Source organism: Oryza sativa, chromosome 1, assembly GCF_034140825.1.
Source record: "Oryza sativa Japonica Group chromosome 1, ASM3414082v1".
NCBI lineage: Eukaryota > Viridiplantae > Streptophyta > Magnoliopsida > Poales > Poaceae > Oryza > Oryza sativa.
Genome location: NC_089035.1, coordinates 37,100,569 through 37,126,811, shown reverse-complemented (window position 1 = coordinate 37,126,811; position 26,243 = coordinate 37,100,569). Strand labels below are relative to the sequence as shown.

The window sequence follows — 26,243 nt, the reverse complement described above, 5'->3', positions numbered from 1 at the left end:
AAGGTACGGGATGGTCTAATGATTAGAGAACTGAAGCTAAAAAAAATGAGCTATGATCTGCACAGAGGAGACTGCTGTGAGCCTGTGACCAACCCATCAACGGGTCGAGACTACTCCAACTACTTACTCCCTCCGTCCTATAAAAAAACTAACATAGTACCAGATGTGACACATCTTAGTATTACAGGCCCCATCGTTTGCCTTTTTCCCTGATAAGCCAAAACGGCTTATTAGGGAATAAAAATTAATTTATAGATAAAACTTTTATATATGTGTTCTTGGTGACTTAAAACCAATGCTGAAAAAGAAAATACGTTGAAAATATCTCAAAATCAATCTAAAAATTAAGTTTGAAAATTTAAAATTTACCTTTTTCTTTAGCTGATTAGGCCATCCGATGGGGAGCTACGAATCTGGACATACATATGTCCAGATTCATCATCCTAGAATATGTCAACATAGGCCCTGTTTAGTTGGTGAAATGAAAATTTTTAAATATCACATCGGATGTTTGATCGGATGTCGGAAAGGGGTTTTTGGACACGAATGAAAAAACTAATTTCATAACTCACCTGGAAACCGTGAGACGAATCTTTTGAGCCTAATTAATCTGTCATTAGCACATGTGGAATCTTTTGAGCCTAATTAATCTGTCATTAGCACATGTGGGTTACTGTAGCACTTATGGCTAATCATGGACTAATTAGGCTCAAAGATTCGTCTCGCGATTTACATGCGAACTGTGCAATTGGTTTTTTATTTTATTTATATTTAATGTTTCATGCATGTATTAAAGATTCGATGTGATATTTTTAGGGAAAAAAATTTGAAAACTAACCAGAGCCATAACTCGATCTGCCCGGTACAGAAGCCTGATATTTTTGGGGCCGAAAAGCAGAGAAGCCCACATAGGTCGATATGACCCAAAGTAGTTGAGTATGTGAAAGGCCACCTCTCCAATATCACATCCAAGTTTCTCCTCCAAAACACAAATTATATCAGAATTGGTTGAATAATTTCCAAAAACAAAGCAACTTCAGTTTTGCATAACCTAAAGTCGATTAACAAATATTGTGCCAGACGCAGGACACCGCTAGGACTAAGCTATCATAAAAGCATGTTCTCTGCATATGAGCCTAGCCTATCCAATGTGAGGATCTTCTACCACCTTGTTGAATCTGTCCACTAAGAGCCTAACGCGATTCGAGTGGTAAGCCATAGTTAGCATCGCATTTACCGAAAGGACCTCAATGTAGACATCTGGCCTGCATTGTTTTATCCTCCTCTTTGCCTCGGCTACAGGGAGACCAACGACCGATGGCAATGGGTGCCCATACCCAAACCCTCTGCCTTGTGATCGTCGAACCTAACGAAAGACACAGATCAAATCAGAAACTTGTTGTCATGTTGGGAAACAAATAGAGAGAGAGAGAGAGAGAGGAATCTTGTAGTATCAATTAACCTTGGATGTTTTTGGTTTTCTCTTGATTAGAACCTTGGATGGTTATTCTGAAACCTTGCCTTTGTCTGTCTTCGCACCCATTAGGATCTATGGGTTCTTCACACTGAGACACCAGTTGATCTGGATTACATCATTTCACAACAAACTCGCAAAAAGATATACAAACTATATGGATAGTCTTAGGGTCTGTTTAGTTCGCGAAAAGAAAATTTTTGGATGTCACATCGAACGTTTGACCGGATGTCGGAAGATGTTTTTGGATACAAATGGAAAAACTAATTCCATAACTCGCTTGGAAACTACGAGACGAATCTTTTAAGCCTAATTAATCCATCATTAGTACATGTTGGTTATTATAGCACTTATGGCTAATCATGAACTAATTATGCTCAAAAGATTCGTCTCGCGATTTCTCCCCTAACTGTGCAATTAGTTTTTTAATTTATCTATATTTAATACTCCTTGCATGTGTCTAAATATTCGATGTGATATTTTTAGAAACTAAATAGGGCCTTAAATGACATATTAATAATCCTTCCAGCCAGGTATAAGTATAAAAGATGTATACGTAAGATAGGCATATTGAATGCATCAGAGTAATTCACACAGCGGTTTATGAGGAAAAGAACACCCAACATTTTTTTTTTGCCTGGTACATAAATGAATTGATCTTAAATTAGACGCATCATCAACTTGTTTATCTATTATTCTCCCTACATAATAAAAATCCTAATCTTGCTTTGATAACTCCATCAGTAGTATTTTGGTAGCATAAAACAAACACTCACGGGGGAATACAGTTATGACTCATGACCATCAGTTTACGGCCGTGTTTAGTTCCCTAAATTCCCAACTTTCCATCATATCATATCACATTAAAAACTTTTCTACACATATAAACTACTAACTTTCTCCCAACTTCCTAACTTTTCCACCATCTAAATACAGCCTACAATTCACTTAGATATTGAAACAGGTATTTTTCTGAAATAGAAAAGAACTAGGTTTTTGTAATGTCGAAAATTTTCCGGTTCATGGATAAAGTGGTGCTAGCGAGAACATTTCAGCACTCTAAGATCTCATTTGAAACAAATAAAAGACATAATTTTTTTTAAAAAAATATCCTATGTAAAATAATCCTAATGAGACATTTGAAAAAAAGGGTTTGATTTCTATCAATTCCTTTAAAATCTATGGAATGGACTATTCTAGAAAAAATAGAGGAAAATAATCATAGAATCTCATATCATGCTTTCTTCTTCATGTATTTCATGCTTTCTTCTTCATGTATTGTTAGTTCCTAAAATCTGCATGCTGTTTATCAATTAAACGACAATTTGGAAGCCTTCTTATATTTCAAAATTCTATAAGAATCTAATAAGTATGATATTCTACTTCTATGATTTTTCTATTAATGTGTTTTGACAATCTCGCGTTCATAATATTCCAATCTTAGGAAACATATATGGTGAGGGAAAAAGGAAGTGAAATATGAGAGTCGGTGTATCTAGTACCACGTTCTTGCTACTAATTACCAAGAACTTTTGATCTTAACGGGAACTGATAAATGATTCGAAACATTTAATAACCAAAGAAAAAGTCGATTATCGTCGTACCAGATGGAGATGGCGATGAAGCAGATGCGGCGGTATAGGAAACGTATACACGAGAAAGAAAATCTATGTTTATAACTTTATATATATATAGCGGCGGTAAGGGTTGAATCCGGGTGAGATCAGAATTCAGAAACAATCAGACTTTCTTTCCTTTGAAGTCCCCAACTGAACCGTCCGAACTGCGTGCCCGGCCAACGCGCCACGCGTCTGATCCCCCGGCGCCTTCGCCTGCATGGTTGGCCATGTGGCACGACGCATGGCACGGCGAAACGTACGTACGCCGTACGCGACGCACACCCAGCGCGCGCGCGGCGCGGCCTCGCGCACCGCCGAATCTCTCTCGTGTCGCACCACATCCAGCGTCCCACGGCCTACCACCGCCCACCGATCGAAAACACAACAAATTCCAGCGCAAACCCGGGGGGACGCGCACAAAGCCACACCCACACGTGCCGCATAGACCATCGCGGACCAAAGGAAACTGAGAGGTCGTCGTCGTCGTTTGCTCCGGGATCGAGATGACGGAGGCGGGCGGCGAGCGCAGGATCGGCGTGGCCATGGACTTCTCGCCGAGCAGCAAGAAGGCGCTGCAGTGGGCGGCCGACAACCTCCTCCGCAAGGGCGACACCCTCGTCCTCCTCCACATCCGGCACCACGGCCGCGACGAGGCCAAGAACGTCCTCTGGTCTCACACCGGATCACGTACGTAATAGTAATACTAAGAGAGAAACGCACCGAGTTTACCTCTTGCATTCTAAATTTTGAATGCCTTGATCTCCCATCGAAAATTGTCATGTCATGTCGCGTCGTCTCTGTACTGATCGCACGCAGCGCTGATCCCGCTCGAGGAGCTCATGGAGACGGCGGTGAGGCAGCGCTATGATATACCTTCGGACGAAGAGGTGTTCGACATGCTCAACGCCGTGTCCCGGGAGAAGGAGGTAGGCTGGCTCTATATATGCTGGTGCTGCATGCATGGCAGCATGCTTTGTCTTGCCTTTCAGGTCGAGAGGCCTGATGTTGTTTGTATCAGCTGTCCGTGGTGCTGAAGATGTACTGGGGCGAGCCGAGGGAGAAGGTGTGCGAGGCTGTGGGGGAGCTCAATCTCGAATCGCTCGTCATGGGCAGCCGTGGCCTCGGCCAGATCCAGAGGTGTGTGAATGATACGACGGTATAGCATTGACATGTTTCTAGAAACTTTCGGTCTGGTTTCTGTTTGAGCAACCAGAGATTCATCAGGGGCAGCGATACAATATCCCCTTGTAGCATCATTTTCAGAAAGCTGAATTTCTGATCCAGTACTTTGCTTGATTTTTAAATTGTTTTTGCAGGATTCTGCTGGGAAGTGTGACTAACTACGTGCTGTCGAATGCGTCTTGCCCTGTGACCGTCGTCAAGGCAAAGTAGTCGCTACTCTTACAGCAATGCAAACCTGCATCCTGGACAGAAACAATCCAATGTATATTGCGTGTTGTACCCTAACTTGTCACCTAATAGTACTGCAGTGCTGTTTCATTTGCAGCTGTATTGGAGTATGTCCGTATAGTTGAATAATCCTGGATGTCTTTGTTTGCTGTTGTACCTGGAAGCTGGAAGCCTGGAATCGTAATACATGTTGTTAGTTCTGAACATGTTACTGCTATCTTTAAAAGAAAGACATTAATTAGCCCAACACGGCAACACTGGCAGGTACGCTGTACATTTTATACATCTGCACTAGGCACACTGTGAAATCTGAGTTATCCTTGTTCAAAACTGCAAAAATTATACTAGTTGCTATTAAAAGCCACGGGATGGGTATGAATCAAGCAAGAACAAAGTGGCACAAGAGTTCACAGTGACAAAGTCACTATGCTGTTCTATCTTCGGTCTTCCCCGCTTGAATCAGACACTATATTCTTGCATGTAAACTGATAAAAAAATCACTGTCGGAACATAATTCTTCTCTTCGATTTCAAGAACATCCGATGAGCCGAGCTTTAGCCAATTGAAACAACGAGTCAACTAGAGCCATACGACTCCTGCTTGAACTGTTTAAGCATAAAGCATCATTGCTTCTTTATTAGTATTCCATAAGCCTTGTGGCTGTGAAGGATCAAGGGCTCGAGGCGTCCTCAGCGCCTCTCAGGTCCAGAAGTTATCTAAAGAAACTAGAGAACAGAAAAAACACAGCACTACAGCAGTGTCATCAAGAAAACGAAATCACAGTAACACACTCGGATCAGATGTAGAGATGAGCCTCCAAGATGACAAGGAACAGCATGAGCAGCAGGCCGTAGATGACGGCATGGACCACGATGGACGCCAAGCTGGTCTTCATGTTCATGAAGTCCACCGGCCGGTTCCTGCCCGGCATCTGCAGGATGCCTCCCGGGCACAGCAGCGCGAACAGCGCCGACGCGATGATCGCCGGCGCCCAATCCTTCATCTCCTACCACCCAACTGCAGCTTCAGTTACAAAGCTCTGCTCGGCCAATGAGAGAAGAGGGTGGAACAAGAGAAGGCAGCGCAAGAGTGGATGCTGCTCTTAAGGCAAGGGCGACACGGAAAATATGCTCTTGGGATAAAAAGATGGCGGAAAAGGAGGGCATCGAGCATCGAGCACACTTCCACGTTTCCACCGGTGTTGAGAGAATCACTGAATCAGTGGACTGGTTTGATTGGTGGTGGCCGGAGGAGTACATCATCATAGCGGCGAATCGAAGCTTTTCGGCATGGAAATGCGGCTTTTTTTGGTGGGATTAGTTTTAAGCTACGCTTTTATGTAGTCAGGTCTAGCGTCGAAGAAAAAGGTCTGGCCCACGGAACTGAAGTTCAGATTAGATTACACATTGTTAATTTGACAAAGGAATAAGTTTACTTGAGGTCCTTCAATTTGCAATCGAGTCTAAAATTCAATCCTGAATCGCAATACCAGATATAACACGCCACTCAACTTACAAAACAGGTGTACCCGAGATCCATGGGCAATATAGCGTCCAGTTTTGACTGATGTGGGAACACATGTTAGCTGCCAACTCTTCTTTCTCTCTTCCCCATCTCTCAAATTCTCAAGCATTCAAGTGGCAACTGATGGGAGGGCAATGAGCGGTGGTCAACAAGAGGGTAGTGAGCGGCGGAGAGATGAGCCACATCCAACATGGAGAGGGGTGCCCGACGGGGAGGGCTATGCCCGATCAGAGGGTGGCGGGGAGAAGGACGACCACTAATTTGGAGAGGGTGGCAACCGACGGGAGGAAGCGAGTGGCGCGCGGCGGGGAGAAGGACAGCGCTGACTTGGAGAAAGGCAGAGGCTGCACTCGTGGATGGAGTCATGGAGGAGCCATCAGACACGGCCACCGCCGTCGTCACCCGCTGCCACCCAACTCCTCTCTTGTCGGCCGCTCAAGGAGTTATGAGGGCCAAGCTCACTCGACCGCCGCTGCCTAACTCCACTGTTGTCGAATATTGACCTTCTACTCAACAACCGTTGCACTGTAGAGAAGGGGAACCGAAGGTGCAGCGGAGGCCGGGGGTAGGGGTGAGGTGGTCCATCACGGAAGCCCGCTACCGCCTAGCTCCCCTCCCATTGGCCATCGGCCTTCTCCCCGTTGGCCGCCGCCGCGCTGGAGAGATGGGCAATCAGAGGTGCGGTGAAAGGCCGAGGGTGGCAGGTAGTCCACCGCGGAAGCGCGCTGCCCTTCCCGCCAGCCGTTGACTAGCTCCTCTCCTGCCGATCACCGGCCCTCTCCCCATCAGTCACCGCACTAGAGAGATGGGGAATTGGAGGTGCGGTGGAATGCTGGGGGGATGAGGGAAGGTGGTTTACACCGGTTTTACAAGTTGAGGGATGCGTTTTATTTGTTAATGCGGTTTAGGGACGAATTACAAACTAGGTGATAAATCGAGGGTTCTAGAGTGAACTTTTTTTCCTCTAACAGCTAGACTGGAGCATGCATGGCCCGGTTCCGTTTAAGATGGGCTATTGCCGCAAAGTCGCAGCCCAAAAGGCTTAAAGCAAGTAGGCCAACCTGATTACTCTATATGTATTGTACAATAAAATATCTGGGCTGGACTGGACCAACAACAACCTTTACCCTGAGCAATAAGTCTATTATACCTCCCGCAACTCATGTCCCTGGTTGAATAGCATCCCACCATCATAAAACCGGGTATAACCTGTCCCCTAACTCCCAAAACCATTGCAAATTGACTCTTGGGTGGTTTCAAAGGCGGTTTCGTCCAACATGGCAGTTGACTTACTAAGTCATCAGATGGAACCCACTTGTCAGTGGTCTCCACCTCATCCCATTTTTCCCCTCACCTCCCCCCCTCTCTCTCATCTCTTCCTCTCCTTTCACTTCCATCAATAGAGGCAGGGTGGCGGCAATGGTGCATGGGGGAGGAGCTCGCCAGACGGACGATAGCCGCGCGTGGGATGAGATCATCGGCCGTCTGCGTGGGGGGAGTAGCTCCTCGGCATGGCGGCGGCCAACACCCTCATCGATCTCCTGTGACGACCCGGCTTGAGTGCGCCGACAAGGCTTCTTCGCCACTCCTCATCTCGCGTCCTCCCTCCTCCTCCCCCTTTGCCCCCATTGCGTGGTGGCGGCGGCGGTGGCTGGCGGGTGACCCCAAGAGGGGGGAGGCTTGATGGTGGTGTCTAGAGGCAAGGAAGCAGTGGCCTTTGCGTCGTCATCGAGGTGGATGCCGGGGAGGTGGAGCCTAACAATCTTGGGCACCAGGGTGGAAACAATGATGACGTGGGAGTAGGAGCACGGTGTCCTCGAGGCGCACGCCCACGCTGGAGGAGAGCGTCGACTTCGGCGGCGCCTAGGGCAGGTGGGGTGGGTGGGGGGGCGTATCGGTCGGCAGCGGCGGATTGGAGTGGGGGACGTGCGAAGGCGATGTGTAGCCGCATGGGGAATGTGTGCGACTACAGTGGCCACTGATAATGGGCCCCACCGTTTTTTATTTTTATTCTTGTCACTGACATGTGGGTTCCACAAGATGACTCAACTAGTCAATGGAGTCAGAAAATGCCACGTGGGACAAAACCACCTCCAAAACTAGGGGAATTGATTTGCATCGGTTTTTAGAGTTTAGGATGGGTTACACCCGGTTTTACGATTGAGGGATACTATTCAACCAGAGACGTGAGTTGAGGGAGGTAGAAGAGACTTATTCCTTACCCCCGACGACCTGCAAATAATAGCCCGATCCAATAGGACCGAACTGTTTGTCTTCCCCTTCTATCTATGTGTCCCCGTGTAACCGTGTGCTTGCCCAACGCCCAGTGGAAAGTAATGGTCTACACGCACAAGCTTGAGTTGTGCAACTGCATTTACGAATGTCACACAGGAAGATGTTGTATCACGATTCGCCATTGTTACACGCTTGCACGACGGGCGCCCGGGTGAAGAGAATCAGTCCATACGCACGCCCTGTGCCCGTGTCACATTCGGCGTGTGAGGCCGATAAGGTATGTTTGGGTTGCGTTTTTAATGAGGACATGCTTTTCCTCAATACACCACCATATAGCCTCATGGACCAACGTGTGCTCTCATCACTCTCTAGCACGCCCACATGGATCCTTTTGTTGGAAAATTCAGAGTTTTCTAAAGCAACACAGATATTGTCTTCAGTCGTCCTTTGGTTTTTATTACGCCATCAACTTGCTTGTGTGTAGAGCTCCAGCTTGAAGTAAGAGCAAGTTTAATAGTCTAGCCAACTACTAACTCCAAATCATTAATAGCCAATTCATATAATAGTTAGTTACTATACTATTAATATCTGATCATACCTATCATACACACGTTACATCTTGGACTCCGTACTACAGCTGGCTACAGATCTGTAGCCCGCTGCTCTTCTCTCTCTTCATTTATCTCTTTAAAATATATTTATAGCTGGCTTATAGCCAGCTACCAGCATGGTGGTGACTGGTGACCATCTACCAGCTGCTATCAAATGGAGGTCGGCCACCGGCAACGGTGACACGGCCGGTACACGCTAACTAAACTAGGCACATAAATAGCCAAACACTGACAAGGACCAAAACACCAAATGCTGTATCTAAAGGTGCACATCGACCTTCCAACTGAACTATGCATTTGACTTCCCCTCTTAACTGGTCCACACGACAACACTTACCAGTTGAAGAGTGTCTCAGCTTACCCTGCAATGAGGTCTGATCAGGTGCCGCGCGATGTCACATGACGCCAAGCCAAAATATTGCACTCTGGAAGAGACCTGCCTGGCTGCCCGTGCCGAAGCGAGCCGAGCGCGACGCACGCCGCGCCACGGAGAAAATTGCCATTGCCGTGTGCATGGACGCTCGTCTCGAGCCGTGGCGTGGCATGCTGGGTTAGTTGTGTGCAGCCCAGTGGGGAAGCGTGGACGGACAGGCACGCCGCGACAAGCGTAGCTTCCTTCGGAGTTTGGCCCTCAGAGCGTCTGCTGCACAGTATCAACACAGGCTTTTTTGGCTTATCGGAGCAGAATACAGTACTCCGTATGGGACCGTGTTGTGTCGGACTTGGAACGTTCTTTATGTGTTTGTGGGGATGCCCAGTGAGTGAAGATAGGAGTAGAAAATTGATGCACCCTTTGACATTGGGTCCCTAAGAATGTCTCCAACAGTTTGCCCATCACGGTACCTAAACCCACATATGGGTCATCCGATGAAAAAATCGGAGGCCAACAGAGTACCCAAACCGGAGACGCAATTTGCGTCGGAGTCGAGTGAGAACGCAAAAATGCGTCCGTCTCTCTCCTCGACCCAAATCGGTGCCGCCCGCCCCGCAACCGCCTCATCCAGGCTCGCCGCTCGCCGCCACCGCGTGCTCGCGGTCATCCTTCTCGTGCGGGTGCTGCATCAGCCCGCCACTGCACGGTCTCGCTGCCGGACTTGTGGCTGAGCTCCCGCGTGAGTCGGGGACGCGGAAGCGGACGACGAGACGAGTCGGGTTTAGACGCCGGCGCGGCGAGGCGAGCCCTCGGACGATGACGGTGAGTCGGGCCCGCAACGGGGAGCGACCGGCGTAGCGAGGCAGGTCCGCGGCGGGGAGGGAGGGAGGCGCGGTGCTCGGCGGGGAGGGAAGCGGGCGGCGCTCAACGCTCGTTTGGGTCCATTGTTGGAGAACGAAAGAATTGGGTGCGTGACCCGGACATCCCGCGTGACCCAAACGAATGAATTTGGGTGAAGGCTGTTGGAGACAGTCTAACGTTGGGGTTCTCTCACATGGAGTAAACAAGGCTGACATTCAAACAGTACTGGCTGCCACCGTGTTTTCTTTCCATATTTAACGGCTTGCTCTCCATGACCTTAACTTGACAGTGTCCTACAGTAAGAGCAAATAAGAGCAAGTTTAACAATATAACCAACTACTAACTCTAAATTATTTATAGTCAACTTAAGGGCATCCACAATGTAGTCCTAAACTGGTACATAAGCAATATAGTATTCCATTCAACCACCTAGTAACATTATGGAACTAGTTCATAACAAAGAAATAACAAAAGCTACCCACAAACATATGGGCTGCCCATAGAGGATAAAATATATTATGTGTCTCTACTTTTTTTCTCCTCTTAATGCTATTTACTATCTATATACATTGTGAAGGTTACAATAGTTAAAATCCATATATGTGGGTCCCATCTATATGTACTACTTTAGCCATATATATTGTTGTTGCCCTAATAACTAATTCATACTCCATCTGTCCCAAAATATAAGAACCTATAACCGGATGAGACATTTACTAGTACATCCAGTCTTAGATTCTTATATTTTGGGACGGATTGAGTACAATAATTACCTATAAATATATACTAGACTATTAATACATGGTCTCACCTGTCATATATACATTGTGTCTTGGAGTCCATGATACACCTAGCTACAAATCTGTAGCCCGTTGCTTTTCTCTCTCTTCTTTTATCTCCTCGATATGTGTTTAAGCTGGCTTATAGTTTGCTATTGTATCTGCTCTAAGCCAGCTATAAACACATTTTGAAAAGATAACAGAAGCTCTCCTAAGCAGTCCAGATTTTCACCAAGATTTTAAAAAACTGTAGATGTAGAATCTAGAAAATGGCTTGTCAGCTTCTCTAGATTTTCACTTCTCACAATCTAAGCTATGCAAACTGGACCTTAATTATGATTGTTAGGGACGGATCGGTCGTGCTATTGATCAATACTCCTTTTCCTGATCCATTACCTTTTCCTTACTTTCTTTCTGTGCTTATAGCGACACAAAGCGTGCAACGGAAAGTCGCCAACAAGGGGAAGGCGAGAGAACGAGAACGGCAGCACCGCAGGAGCAGCAAGGAGGGAGCGTTTCCATCACGCCGATCCAGCCTCTTTATTATCTGCACGCCTTCCACCTCACTCGCTAACCGTTACTGCGCGCCGCTGCCGCCCCGCCCGTTCCATTCCATGATTCCATTTCCATCCCACCCTCCCCGATCAAAAGAAAAACAAAGGGAAAACCTCTCTCCTTCTCTCTCTCCGCCTCTAAAAAGTAAACTCGCCAAGGCCTCCCAGACAACTCAAAACCCAACGGTCACTCTTCCCCATCGACCAGCCAAGCCCAACTTTTTTAAGCGCCTAGCCTTCCGTTCGCCCACCGCACCGCGCCACGACCGAGACCGAAACGCCAAAACGCCGCGCAAATCACCACGCCACGCCCCGCCCGCGCGCGTCTCGTCGCGCACGCGGAGCTGAACTCGGCCGCGCCGGCCGAGGAACGGAGCAGCGAAGCGCGTACTACACCCGCGCCCGCGAAAGCAAGCGCGCACGTACGGAGAGGTGTAACTAGTTAGATAGACCCCGTCACGCGCGCGTGGTTGGGACCGATCGGATGGGGAGCGGGGAGGAGGAGAGGGAGGCGCGGAGCGAGGCGGCGTTCACGGACTCCGCCGACGGGAGCAGCTCCAGCTCCGACGCGGCCTCGGCCGACGAGTGGCCCGTGACGCTGGCGGCGCCGCCCAGGAAGACGGCGGCGTGCGGCCGCGTCCCCGGCGCGGAGGTGGTGGACAGCAGCAAGCCGCACGCGCAGAAGCGCAGAGCTCCCAGCTCAGGTACCGGCACTACCGAGCAATGCGCGCGCTCTTCTTCTCCTTGGTCAGGTTGTGCAGCGTACTGATGATACTTGTGCATGGTGATGAGCAGAGATGGAGATGATGAAGGAGAGGTTCGCGAAGCTGCTGCTCGGGGAGGACATGTCCGGGAGCGGCAAGGGCGTGTGCACGGCGCTCGCCATTGCCAACGCCATTACCAACCTCTGCGGTGAGAATTCTCCCCACCTCATGATTCCGTTTGATCAATGTGGAGCTCTACTTAGGTGTACAGTGTACTAGCACTAACGCACCTCTACTGCGTCTCTTGCAGCCACCATCTTCGGGCAGCTGTGGAGGCTGGAGCCACTCCCGCCGGAGAAGAAGGCCATGTGGCGGCGCGAGATGGGCTGGCTGCTCTGCGTCAGCGACCACATCGTCGAACTGGTCCCCACCTGGCAATCGTTCCCCGACGGAACCAGGCTCGAGGTACGCACTAGCATAGCAGCTCGATCTGGCTGCAATTATCACTTAGGCCTGGTTTAGTTTTTTTTAAAAAAAATTCCAAAAATATCAATGCATGGAGCATTAAATATAAAATTTTAAAAAAACTAATTGCACAATTAGAAAGAAATGGTAAGACAAATCTTTTGAGCTTAATTAGTCTATGATTAGCCATAAATGATACAGTAACCCACATATGCTAATAGCGGATTAATTAGGCTCAAAAAAAAATCGTCTCGCGGTTTCCAGACGAGTTATGAAATTAGTTTTTTCATTCATGTCCGAAAACCCCTTCCAACGTCCTGTCAAACATCCAAACACCGAAAAAATTTTCTTTTAGTAAACTCCAGGCCCTGAGCGGCTACCGCGCCATTTTTTCTACTCAAAGCGTACGGTCACAGACAGATCAACCCGTGTAGGCTGGCTCAATTCAGGAGCTGCAAATTCAAAACGGTTCATCAAGTGTCTTGCTTGTCCGGTTAACTCCCATTATTTCAATTTGATTATTCAACACCTCTGCGCTGTCTGGCGATAGGATTTGTTGGTTCAATTCTGAAATTGGAGGCTATTAAAGCGGTTGCTCTATATAAGTACAAGTGCAACTGCTGGCTTTCCATAGAACTTGATACCATGGCACTGCACGGGAAAGGTTCATAATGGTGACTTTAGTTGCACAAGGACCACTAGAAAATGGGATCGAACCGTTGTTAGCAAACTGTTTTTACCTATCTGAATTCAGCTTCATGGAGAAGAAAGACAAAAATGTTACTGTATCACTGTAACTGTTGTATATTTTCGCATCTGTACCCAATAAAAAGGCCGTGCACGCATGCTATGTTTTACATACAGAGCTAATTAAACGACGCAACCAGAAAATTTGAATATACAGCAGAGCAGGACGATAAACAGCCGTAGGCCGTAGATACTGAAACAGTGCACGTACCCCGTGTACATACGCAGCTTTTGTTATATTTAGTGCGAGAACTGTAGCCACAGAAAGGAGAAACCTGTTAACTAAACATGTTTTCCGTATCTGAACTTAGTCCTAAACTGTAACCAAACGAATGTAATGTCATGGAAGGACATGCTAACATGACAACAGATGCCCATATCAATATACTCCCTCCGTTTCAAAATATTTGACACCGTTGACTTTTTAGCATATGTTTGACCGTTCGTCTTATTCAAAAAATTTTGTGAAATATGTAAAACTATATGTGTACATGAAAGTATATTTAGCAATGAATCAAATGATATGAAAAGAATAAATAATTACTTAAATTTTTTGAATAAGACGAATGGTTAAACACGTACTAAAAAGTCAACGGTGTCAAACATTTTGAAACGGAGGGAGTATCATCCTTGGTTAAATGGGATCAATAGAAAAACCCATGCACGCATAACATGTTTTACATACATCTAATTAAACAACGCAATTTGAAAATTTGAATACCACCTCCGTTTTATATTACAAGTCGCTTTGATTTTTTTAAAATAAACGTCGAACTTCTTTATCTTTAACCAAGTTTATAGAAAAACATATCAATATTTTCAACATAAAATAAAAAACTATTAAAATATATTTAATGTTAAATTTAATAAAACTAATTTGATGCTATAAATGTTAATATTTTTTAAACAATTTTTGACTTTTAAAAAAATCAAGGCGACTTATAATATGAAACGGAGGACAACGTAGGAAGATGATAAGCAGCCCTTGGTCGTGGGTACTGAAATAGTGAAACCAAACCAAATCTCTAGTACATGTTATGCGGCTGCCAAATATTGCAGAATATTGATTACTAACCACCTATTAGTACTGAATCCATTGGCAATGAGCAGTAGTGCGTGTAATTAGTGCTGCATATACATGAGTGAAATACGTGTTCCGTGTTCTTGATTTCGTGTAATTTTCGAACTGACAAATGCTGTACAGTTTTTCTATTAAGTTTGCCTTTCCTCACTAAAAAATGTACTGCTACAATTTTTTTCCTGTTGCAACATTTCAGGTCATGACAAGCAGACCACGATCTGATTTATACATCAATCTGCCAGCACTTCGGAAGCTAGACCATATGCTCATTGTGAGTTTTTCACGTCGGTGAATTCAATACAATCCAACCTTAACACGGACATTTAGTAATTTCTCAGAGCAATATTTCTCAGGAAATCCTGGACAGCTTCAGAGACCCTGAGTTCTGGTACGTTGAACAAGGGATATGCGCACCGGATTGTGATGGCTCAGCTTCCTTCAGAGCAGCTTTCCACCGCCGTGATGAGAAATGGTGGTTGCCGGTGCCTCGTGTTCCTCCCGGAGGCCTGCGTGACAAAGCGAGGAAGCAACTGCAGCACAAACGTGACTGTGCTAATCAAATCTTGAAGGCTGCCTTGGCCATCAACAGCAATGCTCTAGCTGAAATGGAGGTCCCTGAATCGTATCTAGAATCCCTACCAAAGGTACCATGCCTCTCTACCCTGACCTAACCTCATCTGCCATTTCATGTGTAATTTAGTTGATCTCAGCTTGTTACCTTCATCTTGGATGTAGAATGGAAGGGCAACTTTGGGTGACATCATATACCGCTACATAACGTCTGATCATTTCTCTCCTGAGTGCCTTCTCGACTGCCTGGACCTGTCAACGGAGTACCAAGCACTGGAAATCGCCAACCGTGTCGAGGCATCAGTGTATGTGTGGCGCCGGAGGATTGCTGCAAAACCAGCAAGTGTCTTAGGCCGTGCCACCAGTGGCAGATCATCCTGGGGCATGGTGAAAGACATGATAATAGACACGGAGAAGAGGGAGCTGCTTGCCGAACGAGCAGAGGGCCTACTGATATGTTTGAAGCAAAGGTTTCCTGGACTGACGCAGACAAGCTTGGACATGAGCAAAATTCAGTATAACAGGGTTTGTGCAGTATCTCTCTGAATCTTCCTATGTTTGTTTTATCCACATTGCCATGCTAGTTACTGATGCACCTGTCATTATTATGTCTTGAACCATTTCTAGGATGTGGGTAAATCAATACTGGAGAGTTATTCAAGGGTGCTGGAGAGTCTGGCGTCCAACATTGTCGCTCGCATCGACGACCTACTGAACATCGATGAACTGAACAGGCATGCAGAGCATTTTCCACAGGGTGATGCAGATTGCAGGATTGCTTGCAACAAGGCTGCTGTTCCACCGTACCAAGTGCCTGCCTCAGGCACACCGTTTGTGACCGCATATGCGACGCCCAGCTTCTCGCCGGCGCAGCTTGCAAGCCCATCAAAGAAAGAGAGGAGCCCACTGGGTGCAGGGAGACGGTCTTACAGCAACAGGGGGTTTGGCGCAAAGAAAGCCTTGGCAATTGATCTAGTTAATCCTGAAGTAATGGGGGTGATAATCAGCGGTGGTAAGATGATCGATGTCTCGACGACCACAGAGCTGTAATGTAGGGTAATCTAGGTTTTACTCATAAAATTTGTTAAGGACTACTAGTCTTTGTGTATACTTGTGCCATTTGAGTGCATTCATGTTCTTACTGTATCGCCTGAAATTCCTGGTGTTAAGCTCTGTGTGGTGTGTGCTCCTATTTGCTCGTGATCAAGTATAACAAGTGTATAAAATCATGATTACACGGTTAATTAAAGCTCCACTGTCCGTATAGTGCATCAAAGGAATCAAGCCAATGAACTCCGAGGAACTTAACTCACTGCGGTTCTTGCCTCTGGCAGACTGGCACCAGCAGATTTTACGGCTGCAAGTTCTTACTGCAGCTTTGTACTGGAGAGGTCTGTGACGGTCCGGGAAAGGCAGTGTGGATTCCTTCTCGCGTTTTCAAGAACTCCGGCCGTGTCACTGATCTAAAAGCAGGCCGCCGACACACCGGTGATGATTGTGAACCGATCGGCGAGCGAAATCTTTCCGTCACGGGCCATTTACGTGGCAGATCTTCAGGCTCTTCGGAGAGAATTTTATGGACGCTAAGCATGCCCCTCAGCATAGTGGAGTGCAGTAGGTGACACTTCCAAATTGGACAGAACAGAGCTCAGTGCGAGCAACAGAAAGAGCTCGCCAGTGCGACCTCCACTTCCGAGGCTTTCACACCGTGCGACCCGCGGGAATTCTCAAGCGGCCCCCCAATGATGGCTTCGAGCCACGCTCCGTGCTCCGGCGCGCTGCATAAATACTCGCCCCGTGAGACGCCTGGAGGATCATCGATCGCAGCACGGCTCAGAGTTGCAGACGACGCCGAGAAGACGAAGAAGAAAAGGAAAGCGGCGGGCACGGGATGGAGAGCAAGGTGAGGTGCGTGTGGTTTCTCCTGGTGGTTGCGGTGGTGGTGGCCGCCGGGGTGGAGACCGTGCGCGGCGCGGGGGAGTGCGGCCGCGTCCCCGTGGACCAGGTGGCGCTTAAGCTGGCGCCGTGCGCGGCGGCCACGCAGAACCCGCGCGCCGCGGTGCCGCCCAACTGCTGCGCGCAGGTGCGCAGCATCGGGCGGAACCCCAAGTGCCTGTGCGCCGTCATGCTGTCGAACACCGCGCGGAGCGCCGGCGTCAAGCCCGCCGTGGCCATGACCATCCCCAAGCGCTGCGCCATCGCCAACCGCCCCATCGGTTACAAATGTGGCCGTAAGTTTCTGCTCCTGCTGCTTTTTTTTTTTCCTTCAGTCTGTTTCGAAAATATGAATCGCATCAAGTCATCTGTTTTTCTTTTTCAACTGTGCAGCATACACCCTGCCATGAGGAGCAAAGGGATGGAACTGGAAGGGCACTCGAACACTTTGACTATCCGATATATATATATATAAACTGATGTTACCTTTGTCACGTGAAACTTTTCATAAATCTTTCTAAATAACGCAGTTGTAATGACTCTGTTGAAATAAAGTACCTTTATGACTATCGAATAGTGGTGCTATCTATAAGAGAACAGTTTGATAAGTTCTGTGAAATTCAAGGATGTGACTTCTCCTGGATCTTTCTGAATAATGCAGTTGATGATTCTGTTGGAATAAAAGTACTACTATTTATAAGAACAGTTTGCTAAGTTCTTTGAAATTAAACGAGTACATGTTTACAATGCAAGTGATCTCCACTTCTCCAGCCTTCTTGGCTCCGGAGCGAAGATCCGAGAGTACAAGGAACATATACTTCGATCTAAGAGAGCCAGACCAAACTGATCCAATCTGGTTACTGACCAGATTTGGCAGAATGGATAGGGACCATTTATGCAACCTGCGACCTAAAACTTACTGTGCTTGTAAGTTCGATTCATTTCACATCTAAAGCACAAGCTACGAAATGAAAAGGTAAAGACACACTACATCTGCCCAGGTGTGATGATCCAAATACTGCCACCACTGATGGACGATGTCACACTAGTATGATTTAGGTAACTGATACGGCCAGCATAGCAACAGTGAAGCAAAACCAGCTCCAACCCCTCCCATTCCATTCCCTGGCACAAAAAGCCCAATATAATGGTTAGATTCGATAAAATAACACAAATATACAGTGAAAATAATGTAGCTGGAGTTAGGATTAACGGATTGTTTCTCGTACAGACGGTCATCGTTAAACCTCTTTGGTTTTGTAGTTGAACTTAGGGTTAAGTTGTTTTTCTTAAAAACAGCCTTTAGAAAATCAATCTCTACCTTATATTATGAATAACCTGAATTTTATGAAACTACATTACCAGATGGGACCTGGGCCTAATCCTCTTATGGAGGATTCATGTTTCACCAGAACAAAATTGACACAGCACGGTATGCAAGTAATACAGCTTAATGGAACATCAGCACAAGATTCATTGCAATTTTGTTCTGCTTCCTCGAAGTGAATTTGTAGCATACACTAGGTCAATAAATTATAGGGATAGTGGTGTAACTAATACAGTGATGGAGACATATAAAGCCAGGAGCTAACTAAAATTTTCACTCCAGGACAGTTAAACCCTTTTCCCGCCCACTGAACCTCGTCAAATTTTACAACCATACAGCTTATCGTGCAGGAAAAAAAAAGTTAAATGGAGGCACGGAACTTTGATATTGACACATGAATAGATAAACTTTGCATGTGTTTGTGTTTGAGGGGGAGGGAATATGCAGAGCTTAGAAGCATTTGGGATGTGCAGCTGAAAGTAACAGTTCCTCATATAAATAGTTTTTTTTGGCTCTTTTTTGTATTGAAACGTTGGTTGGGCACATCATCACCAATAATTTCCAAAGGCTTAGTAGTTTGAATTCTAGTATAACTGTTCTGAATTTTGGAAAACAAAACAAAAGAGAATATGTTCTCTTCCGTATAAAAAAGAACATGAGTATCAAATAATTGATAAAATAGGTCGAGTGAGCTAACACCAATATCTATGAACTGTCAGATGGAAAAGAAGATATTCCATTGCGCCGCAAATGTAAGTTGAATAGCATATAATCATGTGCACAAACAGACAATAGCAGCAAACCATAAAAACAGTTAAGATGTGCCTTTTACCTTTTCCACCAAGGGAGAGGCCACCAAGTTCGCTTAGTAGTAAAACGAACCTGATAGAAATAAATAATCAACATTTCAACAATATGGAGCTTGAATTCAGAGATAAATGCATATCTAAATAAGTAAATATACCTTGCCACCAGTCACCATGAGAATCTGTGGAAGGGTCCTTTTTGTCCGCCTTATACTGAAAGCAATAAAGCAAAAGTATATTCAAAGCTTTGTTGTGGTATAGTTGTATAGACCAGTTCATGATACTTTTTTTAAAAAAAGTAATTGCAAACATAATTTGCAGTTTTGGGTTTGGCAATTTCTTACATCATTGGATTCTGTGGATTGCTTGTGTCCAGAGATTCCATAATAGTCTCGACCACCATAGTTCACAGAAGAACCAAAACAGGACGTATCAACCGAATCATACTGATTTGACTGTTTGTTATCCTTGGTGTACACGGTGCGACTTTTAGGAGGAGTCCACTGGGATTTACCATCTGGCATACAAATCAATGTTTATATGCAGTTAGTTTGCTATCGTGAAACATCTCAGTGCTCTAAAGTCTGAACCGAGTAAGATGATCACAAAGATGAATAACAGTCAACGACACTCCACAAAAGAAAAAAAAAACATGATGGTGCAGACAAGAGTAACAGATGGAAAGTAATTTCTCGTTGGTTAACTCTAGAGATATCCAACAGATGCAAATGGTAATTACAGAAGAAAGGAGGCAAATAGTAAATACAGATGAAAAGGAGGCTACTAATTTTCAAGCTTTATATGGAACTGGTATTCTTTGGGTTTATTTGAATTCGTTTATATATAGTTGTGCTTATTATTATGTTCCATTTTCGCAACAGTGTCTTTAATGGCACCAAGGAATAAGAATGTCCTTCCTACATAAGAGCAAGGAAGAGATTGGGTCAATCCACAAGACCACAACTACCTGCAGTCCCAGCTTGTGCAGTCCCGTTCTGCCCTTTGTAGAAAATGGAGTATATGTCTTCTTTGCCTTTTGCCTGAAAATGGAAAAATGTAAAGGAATTCACTAAGTGTAAACAAAGCGCCGGCAAAACAATACTTTGGGATTGGATAAATACCATCACCATCAAACTATATAAACAATCTCTAAGGTTGATTTCCAAAAGTATTCTACAAACTATCGCGTATCCACTTGGAAAGACAGGCGCCTGTACATTGAAAATTACTAATTTTCGCAAATAGAAAGAGGAGGGGGGGGGGCATATCTACATTAAAAGCATACTAAATTTATGCGTGTGCAACAGCGATGGAATGAAAGGCAAATTCAGCATGTATCAACGCCTCGCAGACGGAGGGGGACTCATCCCGTGTCATCCGCGTCACCGTAACAAAAAAAAATAAAACAAAAAAAACAAACAAACAACGAAAGAACACCCTCGAATTTCGTCTTGTTCGGAGGAAAGATTCACGTCGGGCCTGAACACAGGCATAACATCAAACATGCAAAAGGCGTCAGGAATCAGTACCCCATGCGACGGCTGGTGGAACAGGCTGCTCAACGGCGACTCGCCACCGACGGCAGCTGTGCCGCCGCCGCCTCCTCCGGCGGCAGCGCGGGGAGGGGACTTCTTGGTCTCCACGTTGGGCTGCGGCAGCGCAGGGGACCTCTTGGGCTCCATTTGTTGGGGTCGAAAGGGAGAGCTCCGGAGGAGGATCAGGCCACGTGAAGCGGTTGCAGGCGGCGGCGGGAGGAGGAGGAGAGGGAGAGGAGGAAGAGACGGCTAGTCTAGGGAACACCCAACAACTCGCCTCGTGGCGCTCTGCTCCGGCCTACATGGGTGCCCCCGCATTTAAAGGCCCCGGGCCGAGGACCACGCCCCGCGATTTCCTAGATCTTGAGGGGCTTATACGAAAAACAGGTAGATACCCCCCCGCTTTTCGTGGACGCGCGCCGCCGCCGTCGGCCTCGCCTCGCCTCGCCGTGCGGGTTGCCGCCGTCGTCGGTCGGTCCACCGCTTCTCCACACACCACACCTATGACACGATGGCTTCTGCGAGTTTGCCTTCGCTGGTCGGCTGATGACACAGCTTTGACGAGACGGCTAGCTATCTCCGTTGGTTGTTCTCAAGTCGTCTCGATCGCTAGCAAGAGTGAACCGAAAAGAAGGGAAGGCGAGCCAACAAATCTTGAGCTAGACGACAACATGTGCTGGCTACGGGGATCGATCGACCGATGGACCCCACGGGCAGATGCTACAAGTGGCGGCGAAATCAGGAAGACGACGAGAGGTGCATGGCCGAAAAAGCACGCGATGCACGGCGAGATCCTCCGATCGTCTACGTCCACCGGTTTGATGGAGCATCAGCGGGACGCTGTAGACGGTAGTACTAGTACGAGACGAAGCGGTCAAACGGGGACAAGTGGGTTACTACTGAAACACGGACCCACTTGCCCCTTGTACATCCAGTACATTCTAGAATACAATTGCATCTAGACATATTCTTGTCTTGGTGCATAGTTATAATTTTTATTCATTTATATAAAAGTAATATAAAATTTGAAGCCATGGAATCAAGTGAAAACTCATGTTAGACATAAGGTTTTCTATGTAATCGATAAAAATAAATTTATAGGTGAATATTTTTAAGTTAATAAATAAATAAGAACGCATCGAACACAAATAACGTAATTAAAAGAATAACGGCATGCTTACAAAAGATATTGAATGGTACCTCGAGAGATTGCGGGTAGAGGAGGTCCCTCAACGCGGAGTCGTCCTCGGTAGTGTTAGTGGCGTCGTCGACGATGCTGGTGGGAGCAGGGGACTTGTTGCCTTCGACGTGAGGCTCAGACTCTTGCTGAGGGAGCGGATTCTTGCGTTCCATTTCGGTGATCAAAAGAAAGGTGCCCAAATCTAGGACACGTGAAAGGACTCTAGTCCTGTTTCTATGGTGAGGGTGGAGATGAGGATTCTCAAGAACACTTGACTGATAAGTGTCTCCAACTTGGCAGTATTTAAAGGCACATGATGAAGACTATAAATGGTAATTTCATATTGCTTAAAGGGCATATATGAAAAAATGTGCAGCCTAAAGATATCTTTATTTAATAACTTCCAGCTGAATATCTTATTCAATAAATCTGCTTCCATAAATGTATATATGGTGTATATATATATAGAACAAATGCATTTATTGAAAGCATGGAATTTATTTGATTTTGTGTATCTGCATTTAATTCATTTCTAATAATGTAAAAAACTAGGATTTTTAATCAGAACATCTAAAAAAGTTATACGGGTTGTTGTATAAGACATAGTAAAACAATGGTGTGTCTCCAACAAGGAGTTGCACAAACACTCGTTAACTTGTCCCACATGACTAAACATAGTTATGCAAGTAGAATAGTCCATGTTGTCGGGTTGCTAAGAGATTGCTGACCATGGGTAGAAGCGGTTGGCACATTGTTAGAATAGTAGGATGACGACTTCTTTTTGGATGTAATGGCAACGATAGGCGGTGGCATAGAAAACTTATGCGCAACCAAACTAGCTTCATGGGGACGACATACTAGCTTCGGTGTACTTGTGTGAGGGTTTTAAAAGAAAGACCGGAGGTTGATAGAGTGTGGGACCGGGAAGCGATGGATGACGATACATATGAGTCATTGTATTGAGGAACGGATGAGGTATGTTATGTGAAATCATTGTCATGATTAATATTTGTGATGAACAATTGGCTATGCAAATAATTTAATCAATGAATTGGTTTGAAAAGATGTGTGGATGTTGATGTGAGTGCGTGTGACTAATGTGGGTCAGGTTGTGATATCTGTGCCCAGAAACGGTTGTTTTGTCTGATTGTGTGTAGGTGACTTGAGGTCAGCCTTGGTCAATGGCGAGGACCGGGACTATGTTCAGAGAAAAACAGAGGTCTAGTGCGGTCGGGATACCATGTGAGAAGGTGACTAGAGTTAGAATTCTTGGAGGTCAACTTCGGTCAACGGTGGAGATCAGGACTAGACTCAGGAAGGAGTTGAGGTCCAGACTGTCAAGGATACCGGGTGACGAAGTTGGATACGAGATGGCATACGGTGGATGGATACCGTGTGGGAGAGATCTTCGCAACGGGCTTCACGAGGTGTGCGTGCAAGCATCGGTGTTCGCAAAGGGAATTGGAAGAAATTGGAAGAGGCTTATGTATGGTGCTACAGTACTGTGGTGTACTGTAGCGTGCATATATGTATGCGTGCTGGTGTGCAGCGTGCATATATGTGTGGTATACATGCAGTACGTGCATGCATGTGTGATGCATGTATGTATGCATGGTGGTGACTGACTTTGGCTTTGTTGCGTGGTCAAGCAGCTTCAGTGATGGCAGGCTTGATCCATGCAGAGGCAAGCCGAGTCGGCTCAGGCAGCAAGCAGCAGCAGCGACGGCAGGAGGAGTCCGACTTCTGTGCGGCTGTAGTTTTGGAGAAAAAGGAAATTATGGGATTGAGTCCTATTATGAATAGGAGTTCTACACCTACTTTGAGTAGGGGGTTTTTGTGGTATAAATAGAGAGGGAGGGTGAGGCCTCCCGATATCGCTTTGAGAGCAATTAAGTTGATAGTTTAGTTAGGGTTTCGAGTTTAGTCGAGATTTTTGTAAGGAGTGTTGTTGTTGCACTTTGTAAATATAGAGAGAAGCAATAAAGTTGTCATCTACTTTGAGAGTTCTTCAATTTGTGTTTCTTCGAGTTCAGGCGACAGGGAGGCGATCTAACCGGCGGCGTGCGAGCGGTCCGACCGGCGGCGACAGGACTACGTCGAGATTTCCATCAATTTGAGGGTAACTTTTATTTCCGCTAAAATTTTTTGGGTTTTTAGTTTTCCCTACCATTCACCCCCCTGGTAGGCTTGGTTACTTGTGTTCGATCCTACATGTTAGATACCACATGGTGACTTTATTCTACTTAGGGATAGAAATTGGACGCTACATCCCTAATTAATGCTAGTGCCAATTAAGAATTGTGCGTATGGTGGTTATTGTTGCCACTTATATTGTCCGTAATTGTTCACCGGTACGAAATCCCTAACCCTTGATAGGTGTCGACGTTTGAGGTCATGACTATGGTATTTACATGGTATGGAGATCGTTGGTACCAGGGTGTATGCGAGATCAAGGTAAAAAAGATAGAGAGAAGGATTTTTATACAGGTTTAGGCCCCTTCACAGGAAGGTAACGACCCTACTCCTGTTGGCCGAAGGCCGGTGTTATTCTTTATTTATATGGATCACACAAGTATAATAATTGGGATAACCTATCTAGCTGTCATCGACTTGGCAGAATAGATCATCAACATGTAGTCGACGACAGAGTAGTCCTCCTCGTCGAATACGTACTTGGCGAGATCAGAGATAGCACTAGATCTCTCTTGTCAGCCTCCGCAGGCACCGGATTGAGTCCATCTAGGCTATCTCCAATATCGATGTTTAGCTTGTCTTGACTTGTGTGTTGTGTCTCCTCTCCTCCTAGGGGGCTTGTATTTATACCCATAGAAGTCTCATTGTCCAAGTAGAACGACCAATATAAATATAATCCGAGCAGTCTTTATAGTTTCCATATAAAACACTTCTTGTCCTTCCTTATTCGGAACTCTTTCTATATAAAAAATATGATTCCGTATAAGACTTAGTATATGGTGGACCCCGCTGAACTTAGTCGATGACTATTAGGTATGTGGTATCCATAACCCAGACAAAAGGTAGCCATCAACAACACATGGAGCTTAGAGACAATAATAGTAAGGTGCATGCTAAGACTGACTATCCAAGTGTATCAATTCATTTGTATAAATTTATAGGAGTATCAATATATCTTGAAAACCGTTATATGAAATGGATTTGACAATTAGACTTGTGTCTCTTATTATTTATATCTGAATCGATGAGAGTATTAAATACCTATTGTGTTGGTTATATACCCTTTGTGCTATGTTACGTTAGTATTACTTCCTTCGTCCAAAAGTTTTCTACAACATATTTTATCACTGAAACCAACAAGAATCGAAATACTCGTTCATTCAATTAAACATCCGCATCGATTCATATGCACGTTGGTTTGGTTGGCTGCGTAATGCATGAGTTCATCGTCTCTGCTAAAAAAAGACACGAATATTAAGGAAGAACCTAATATTAAATAATTAAAAATGATGAGGCTTCGAATCCAGGTCGTATAGCCCACCACCTTGTGAAGCTAGCCGAAAAACCCCTTGGTGTTTCTAAATAAAAAAAAAAGAGTGGGACGATGGCTGCTCGGGACACAAGATCAATTTAATCCAGCGCCGCGCGCTAAACGAACGATCACGCTGTTCATTTAAGGCTTGCATACATGTAGATTACGAATGCATACAATTTATATAGAAAAATTAGAAAACGTAATACGGGTGAGAATTTTAGATGGAGGAAGTATAACCCTTGGTGACTTATATATCAGTCTGATGCAGGCTAGCTTGTACGACTAACTGATCAACGTAGGACTGTAGGAGTATATGCGAAATTGATATGGTATGCTTTGGATAAGATGGTGCATGTTGGGGCCCATAGCATCCACGTTGGGACCTTAGAACAATCTGTCTTGTCAAAGGCAACACGTGTGCAAGTGGTAGTGAAATGATAAGCCAACTGTGAAGATCTTAGCAAATCAATCCAAGGGAACAACAAACACAACAAGGTCGTTTCGTGCTTCAGCTGTTGAGCCAGTCAAAGATGTAATCTTTCATTCTCCTCTCTCGAATCAACAGGAGATATCATATGCGGATAACCTCGCATTCAGGGCGATTACTAGAACACACACGGTAGTTCGCCGTCCCCAAAAAACAGGTTTCAGGCTTTAAGCTATAATGATCGAATTCACCGAAAGTGATTGGCACTTGAAAATTTACCACGTGCAAAGCCTTGTTTTAGCGGCCTGTACCTTGTGCGAGAACCAATCTGATAGGGGGTGTTCATTTCGATCCCCTGAATTCGTTCTCGTTTTTTATTTTACAGAGGATCAACAAGTGTACTCGCAGGGAGGTCCCCGGCTCTGTGCAGGAACTGACCAGCAGATAGATAGATAGATTCTGGATAGCATAATGCACTGCATCCTATTTGACTTTGCACTCGGGAGGAATCGATGGGG

At 45.6% G+C, this 26,243-nt stretch overlaps 5 protein-coding genes and 1 long non-coding RNA gene across 7 annotated transcripts; 3 read left to right on the top strand and 3 right to left on the bottom strand.

Moving 5' to 3' along the window:
• Nucleotides 1–973: 973 nt before the first annotated feature.
• Nucleotides 974–3,201, bottom strand: LOC107281685 (uncharacterized). Its single transcript, XR_003240223.2, has 3 exons — nucleotides 3,079–3,201; nucleotides 1,463–1,565; nucleotides 974–1,366 (listed from the first exon to the last, which is right to left on the bottom strand). It is a non-coding gene; the product is annotated as an uncharacterized lncRNA (long non-coding RNA).
• Nucleotides 3,202–3,507: 306 nt separating this feature from the next.
• On the top strand, nucleotides 3,508–4,659 carry LOC4324861 (universal stress protein PHOS32). The gene is made up of 4 exons (XM_015776523.3): nucleotides 3,508–3,780; nucleotides 3,910–4,019; nucleotides 4,112–4,230; nucleotides 4,410–4,659. The coding sequence occupies exons 1-4, from the start codon at nucleotides 3,597–3,599 to the stop codon at nucleotides 4,483–4,485; spliced, it is 489 nt and encodes a 162-aa protein (XP_015632009.1). The 5' UTR covers nucleotides 3,508–3,596; the 3' UTR covers nucleotides 4,486–4,659.
• Nucleotides 4,660–5,111: 452 nt separating this feature from the next.
• Nucleotides 5,112–5,573, bottom strand: LOC4324860 (uncharacterized). The gene has a single exon (XM_015776535.3). It carries the CDS (start codon nucleotides 5,504–5,506, stop codon nucleotides 5,300–5,302), a length of 207 nt encoding a protein of 68 aa, XP_015632021.1. The 5' UTR covers nucleotides 5,507–5,573; the 3' UTR covers nucleotides 5,112–5,299.
• A 6,119-nt stretch (nucleotides 5,574–11,692) lies between these two features.
• LOC4324859 (rop guanine nucleotide exchange factor 7) lies at nucleotides 11,693–16,180 on the top strand. The gene is made up of 7 exons (XM_015766897.3): nucleotides 11,693–12,144; nucleotides 12,236–12,352; nucleotides 12,455–12,609; nucleotides 14,634–14,708; nucleotides 14,791–15,081; nucleotides 15,173–15,532; nucleotides 15,635–16,180. Exons 1-7 carry the CDS (start codon nucleotides 11,925–11,927, stop codon nucleotides 16,055–16,057), a joined length of 1,641 nt encoding a protein of 546 aa, XP_015622383.1. The 5' UTR covers nucleotides 11,693–11,924; the 3' UTR covers nucleotides 16,058–16,180.
• A 643-nt stretch (nucleotides 16,181–16,823) lies between these two features.
• LOC4324858 (non-specific lipid-transfer protein 3) lies at nucleotides 16,824–17,511 on the top strand. The gene is made up of 2 exons (XM_015766900.3): nucleotides 16,824–17,238; nucleotides 17,336–17,511. Exons 1-2 carry the CDS (start codon nucleotides 16,899–16,901, stop codon nucleotides 17,350–17,352), a joined length of 357 nt encoding a protein of 118 aa, XP_015622386.1. The 5' UTR covers nucleotides 16,824–16,898; the 3' UTR covers nucleotides 17,353–17,511.
• Nucleotides 17,512–17,635: 124 nt separating this feature from the next.
• On the bottom strand, nucleotides 17,636–22,058 carry LOC4324857 (uncharacterized). Of its 2 annotated transcripts, none has more exons than XM_026022335.2 (6): nucleotides 21,811–22,058; nucleotides 20,043–20,115; nucleotides 19,420–19,592; nucleotides 19,234–19,288; nucleotides 19,102–19,151; nucleotides 17,636–18,067 (listed from the first exon to the last, which is right to left on the bottom strand). In XM_026022335.2, the coding sequence occupies exons 1-5, from the start codon at nucleotides 21,961–21,963 to the stop codon at nucleotides 19,135–19,137; spliced, it is 471 nt and encodes a 156-aa protein (XP_025878120.1). In that variant the 5' UTR covers nucleotides 21,964–22,058; the 3' UTR covers nucleotides 17,636–18,067; nucleotides 19,102–19,134. The 2 variants fall into 2 exon arrangements, with proteins under 2 accessions (XP_025878120.1, XP_015622384.1); XM_015766898.3 differs by lacking the exon at nucleotides 21,811–22,058 and adding an exon at nucleotides 20,605–20,900.
• Between the last annotated feature and the right edge of the window lie 4,185 nt (nucleotides 22,059–26,243).

Coding starts and splice junctions, on each gene's coding strand:
- LOC4324858 (XM_015766900.3), top strand. CDS start 16,899: ATGGAGAGCAAGGTGAGGTGCGTGTGGTTTCTCCTGGTGGTTGCGGTG.
- LOC4324861 (XM_015776523.3), top strand. CDS start 3,597: ATGACGGAGGCGGGCGGCGAGCGCAGGATCGGCGTGGCCATGGACTTC. Junction 4,020..4,111: donor CCGTGTCCCGGGAGAAGGAG/GTAGGCTGGCTC, acceptor TGTTTGTATCAG/CTGTCCGTGGTGCTGAAGAT. Junction 4,231..4,409: donor GGCCTCGGCCAGATCCAGAG/GTGTGTGAATGA, acceptor TTGTTTTTGCAG/GATTCTGCTGGGAAGTGTGA.
- LOC4324857 (XM_026022335.2), bottom strand. CDS start 21,963: ATGGAACGCAAGAATCCGCTCCCTCAGCAAGAGTCTGAGCCTCACGTC. Junction 20,116..21,810: donor TCTACCCGCAATCTCTCGAG/GTACCATTCAAT, acceptor TTCCATTTTCAG/GCAAAAGGCAAAGAAGACAT. Junction 19,289..19,419: donor AATCCACAGAATCCAATGAT/GTAAGAAATTGC, acceptor TATTGCTTTCAG/TATAAGGCGGACAAAAAGGA.
- LOC4324860 (XM_015776535.3), bottom strand. CDS start 5,506: ATGAAGGATTGGGCGCCGGCGATCATCGCGTCGGCGCTGTTCGCGCTG.
- LOC4324859 (XM_015766897.3), top strand. CDS start 11,925: ATGGGGAGCGGGGAGGAGGAGAGGGAGGCGCGGAGCGAGGCGGCGTTC. Junction 12,610..14,633: donor CCGACGGAACCAGGCTCGAG/GTACGCACTAGC, acceptor GCAACATTTCAG/GTCATGACAAGCAGACCACG. Junction 15,533..15,634: donor GCAAAATTCAGTATAACAGG/GTTTGTGCAGTA, acceptor AACCATTTCTAG/GATGTGGGTAAATCAATACT.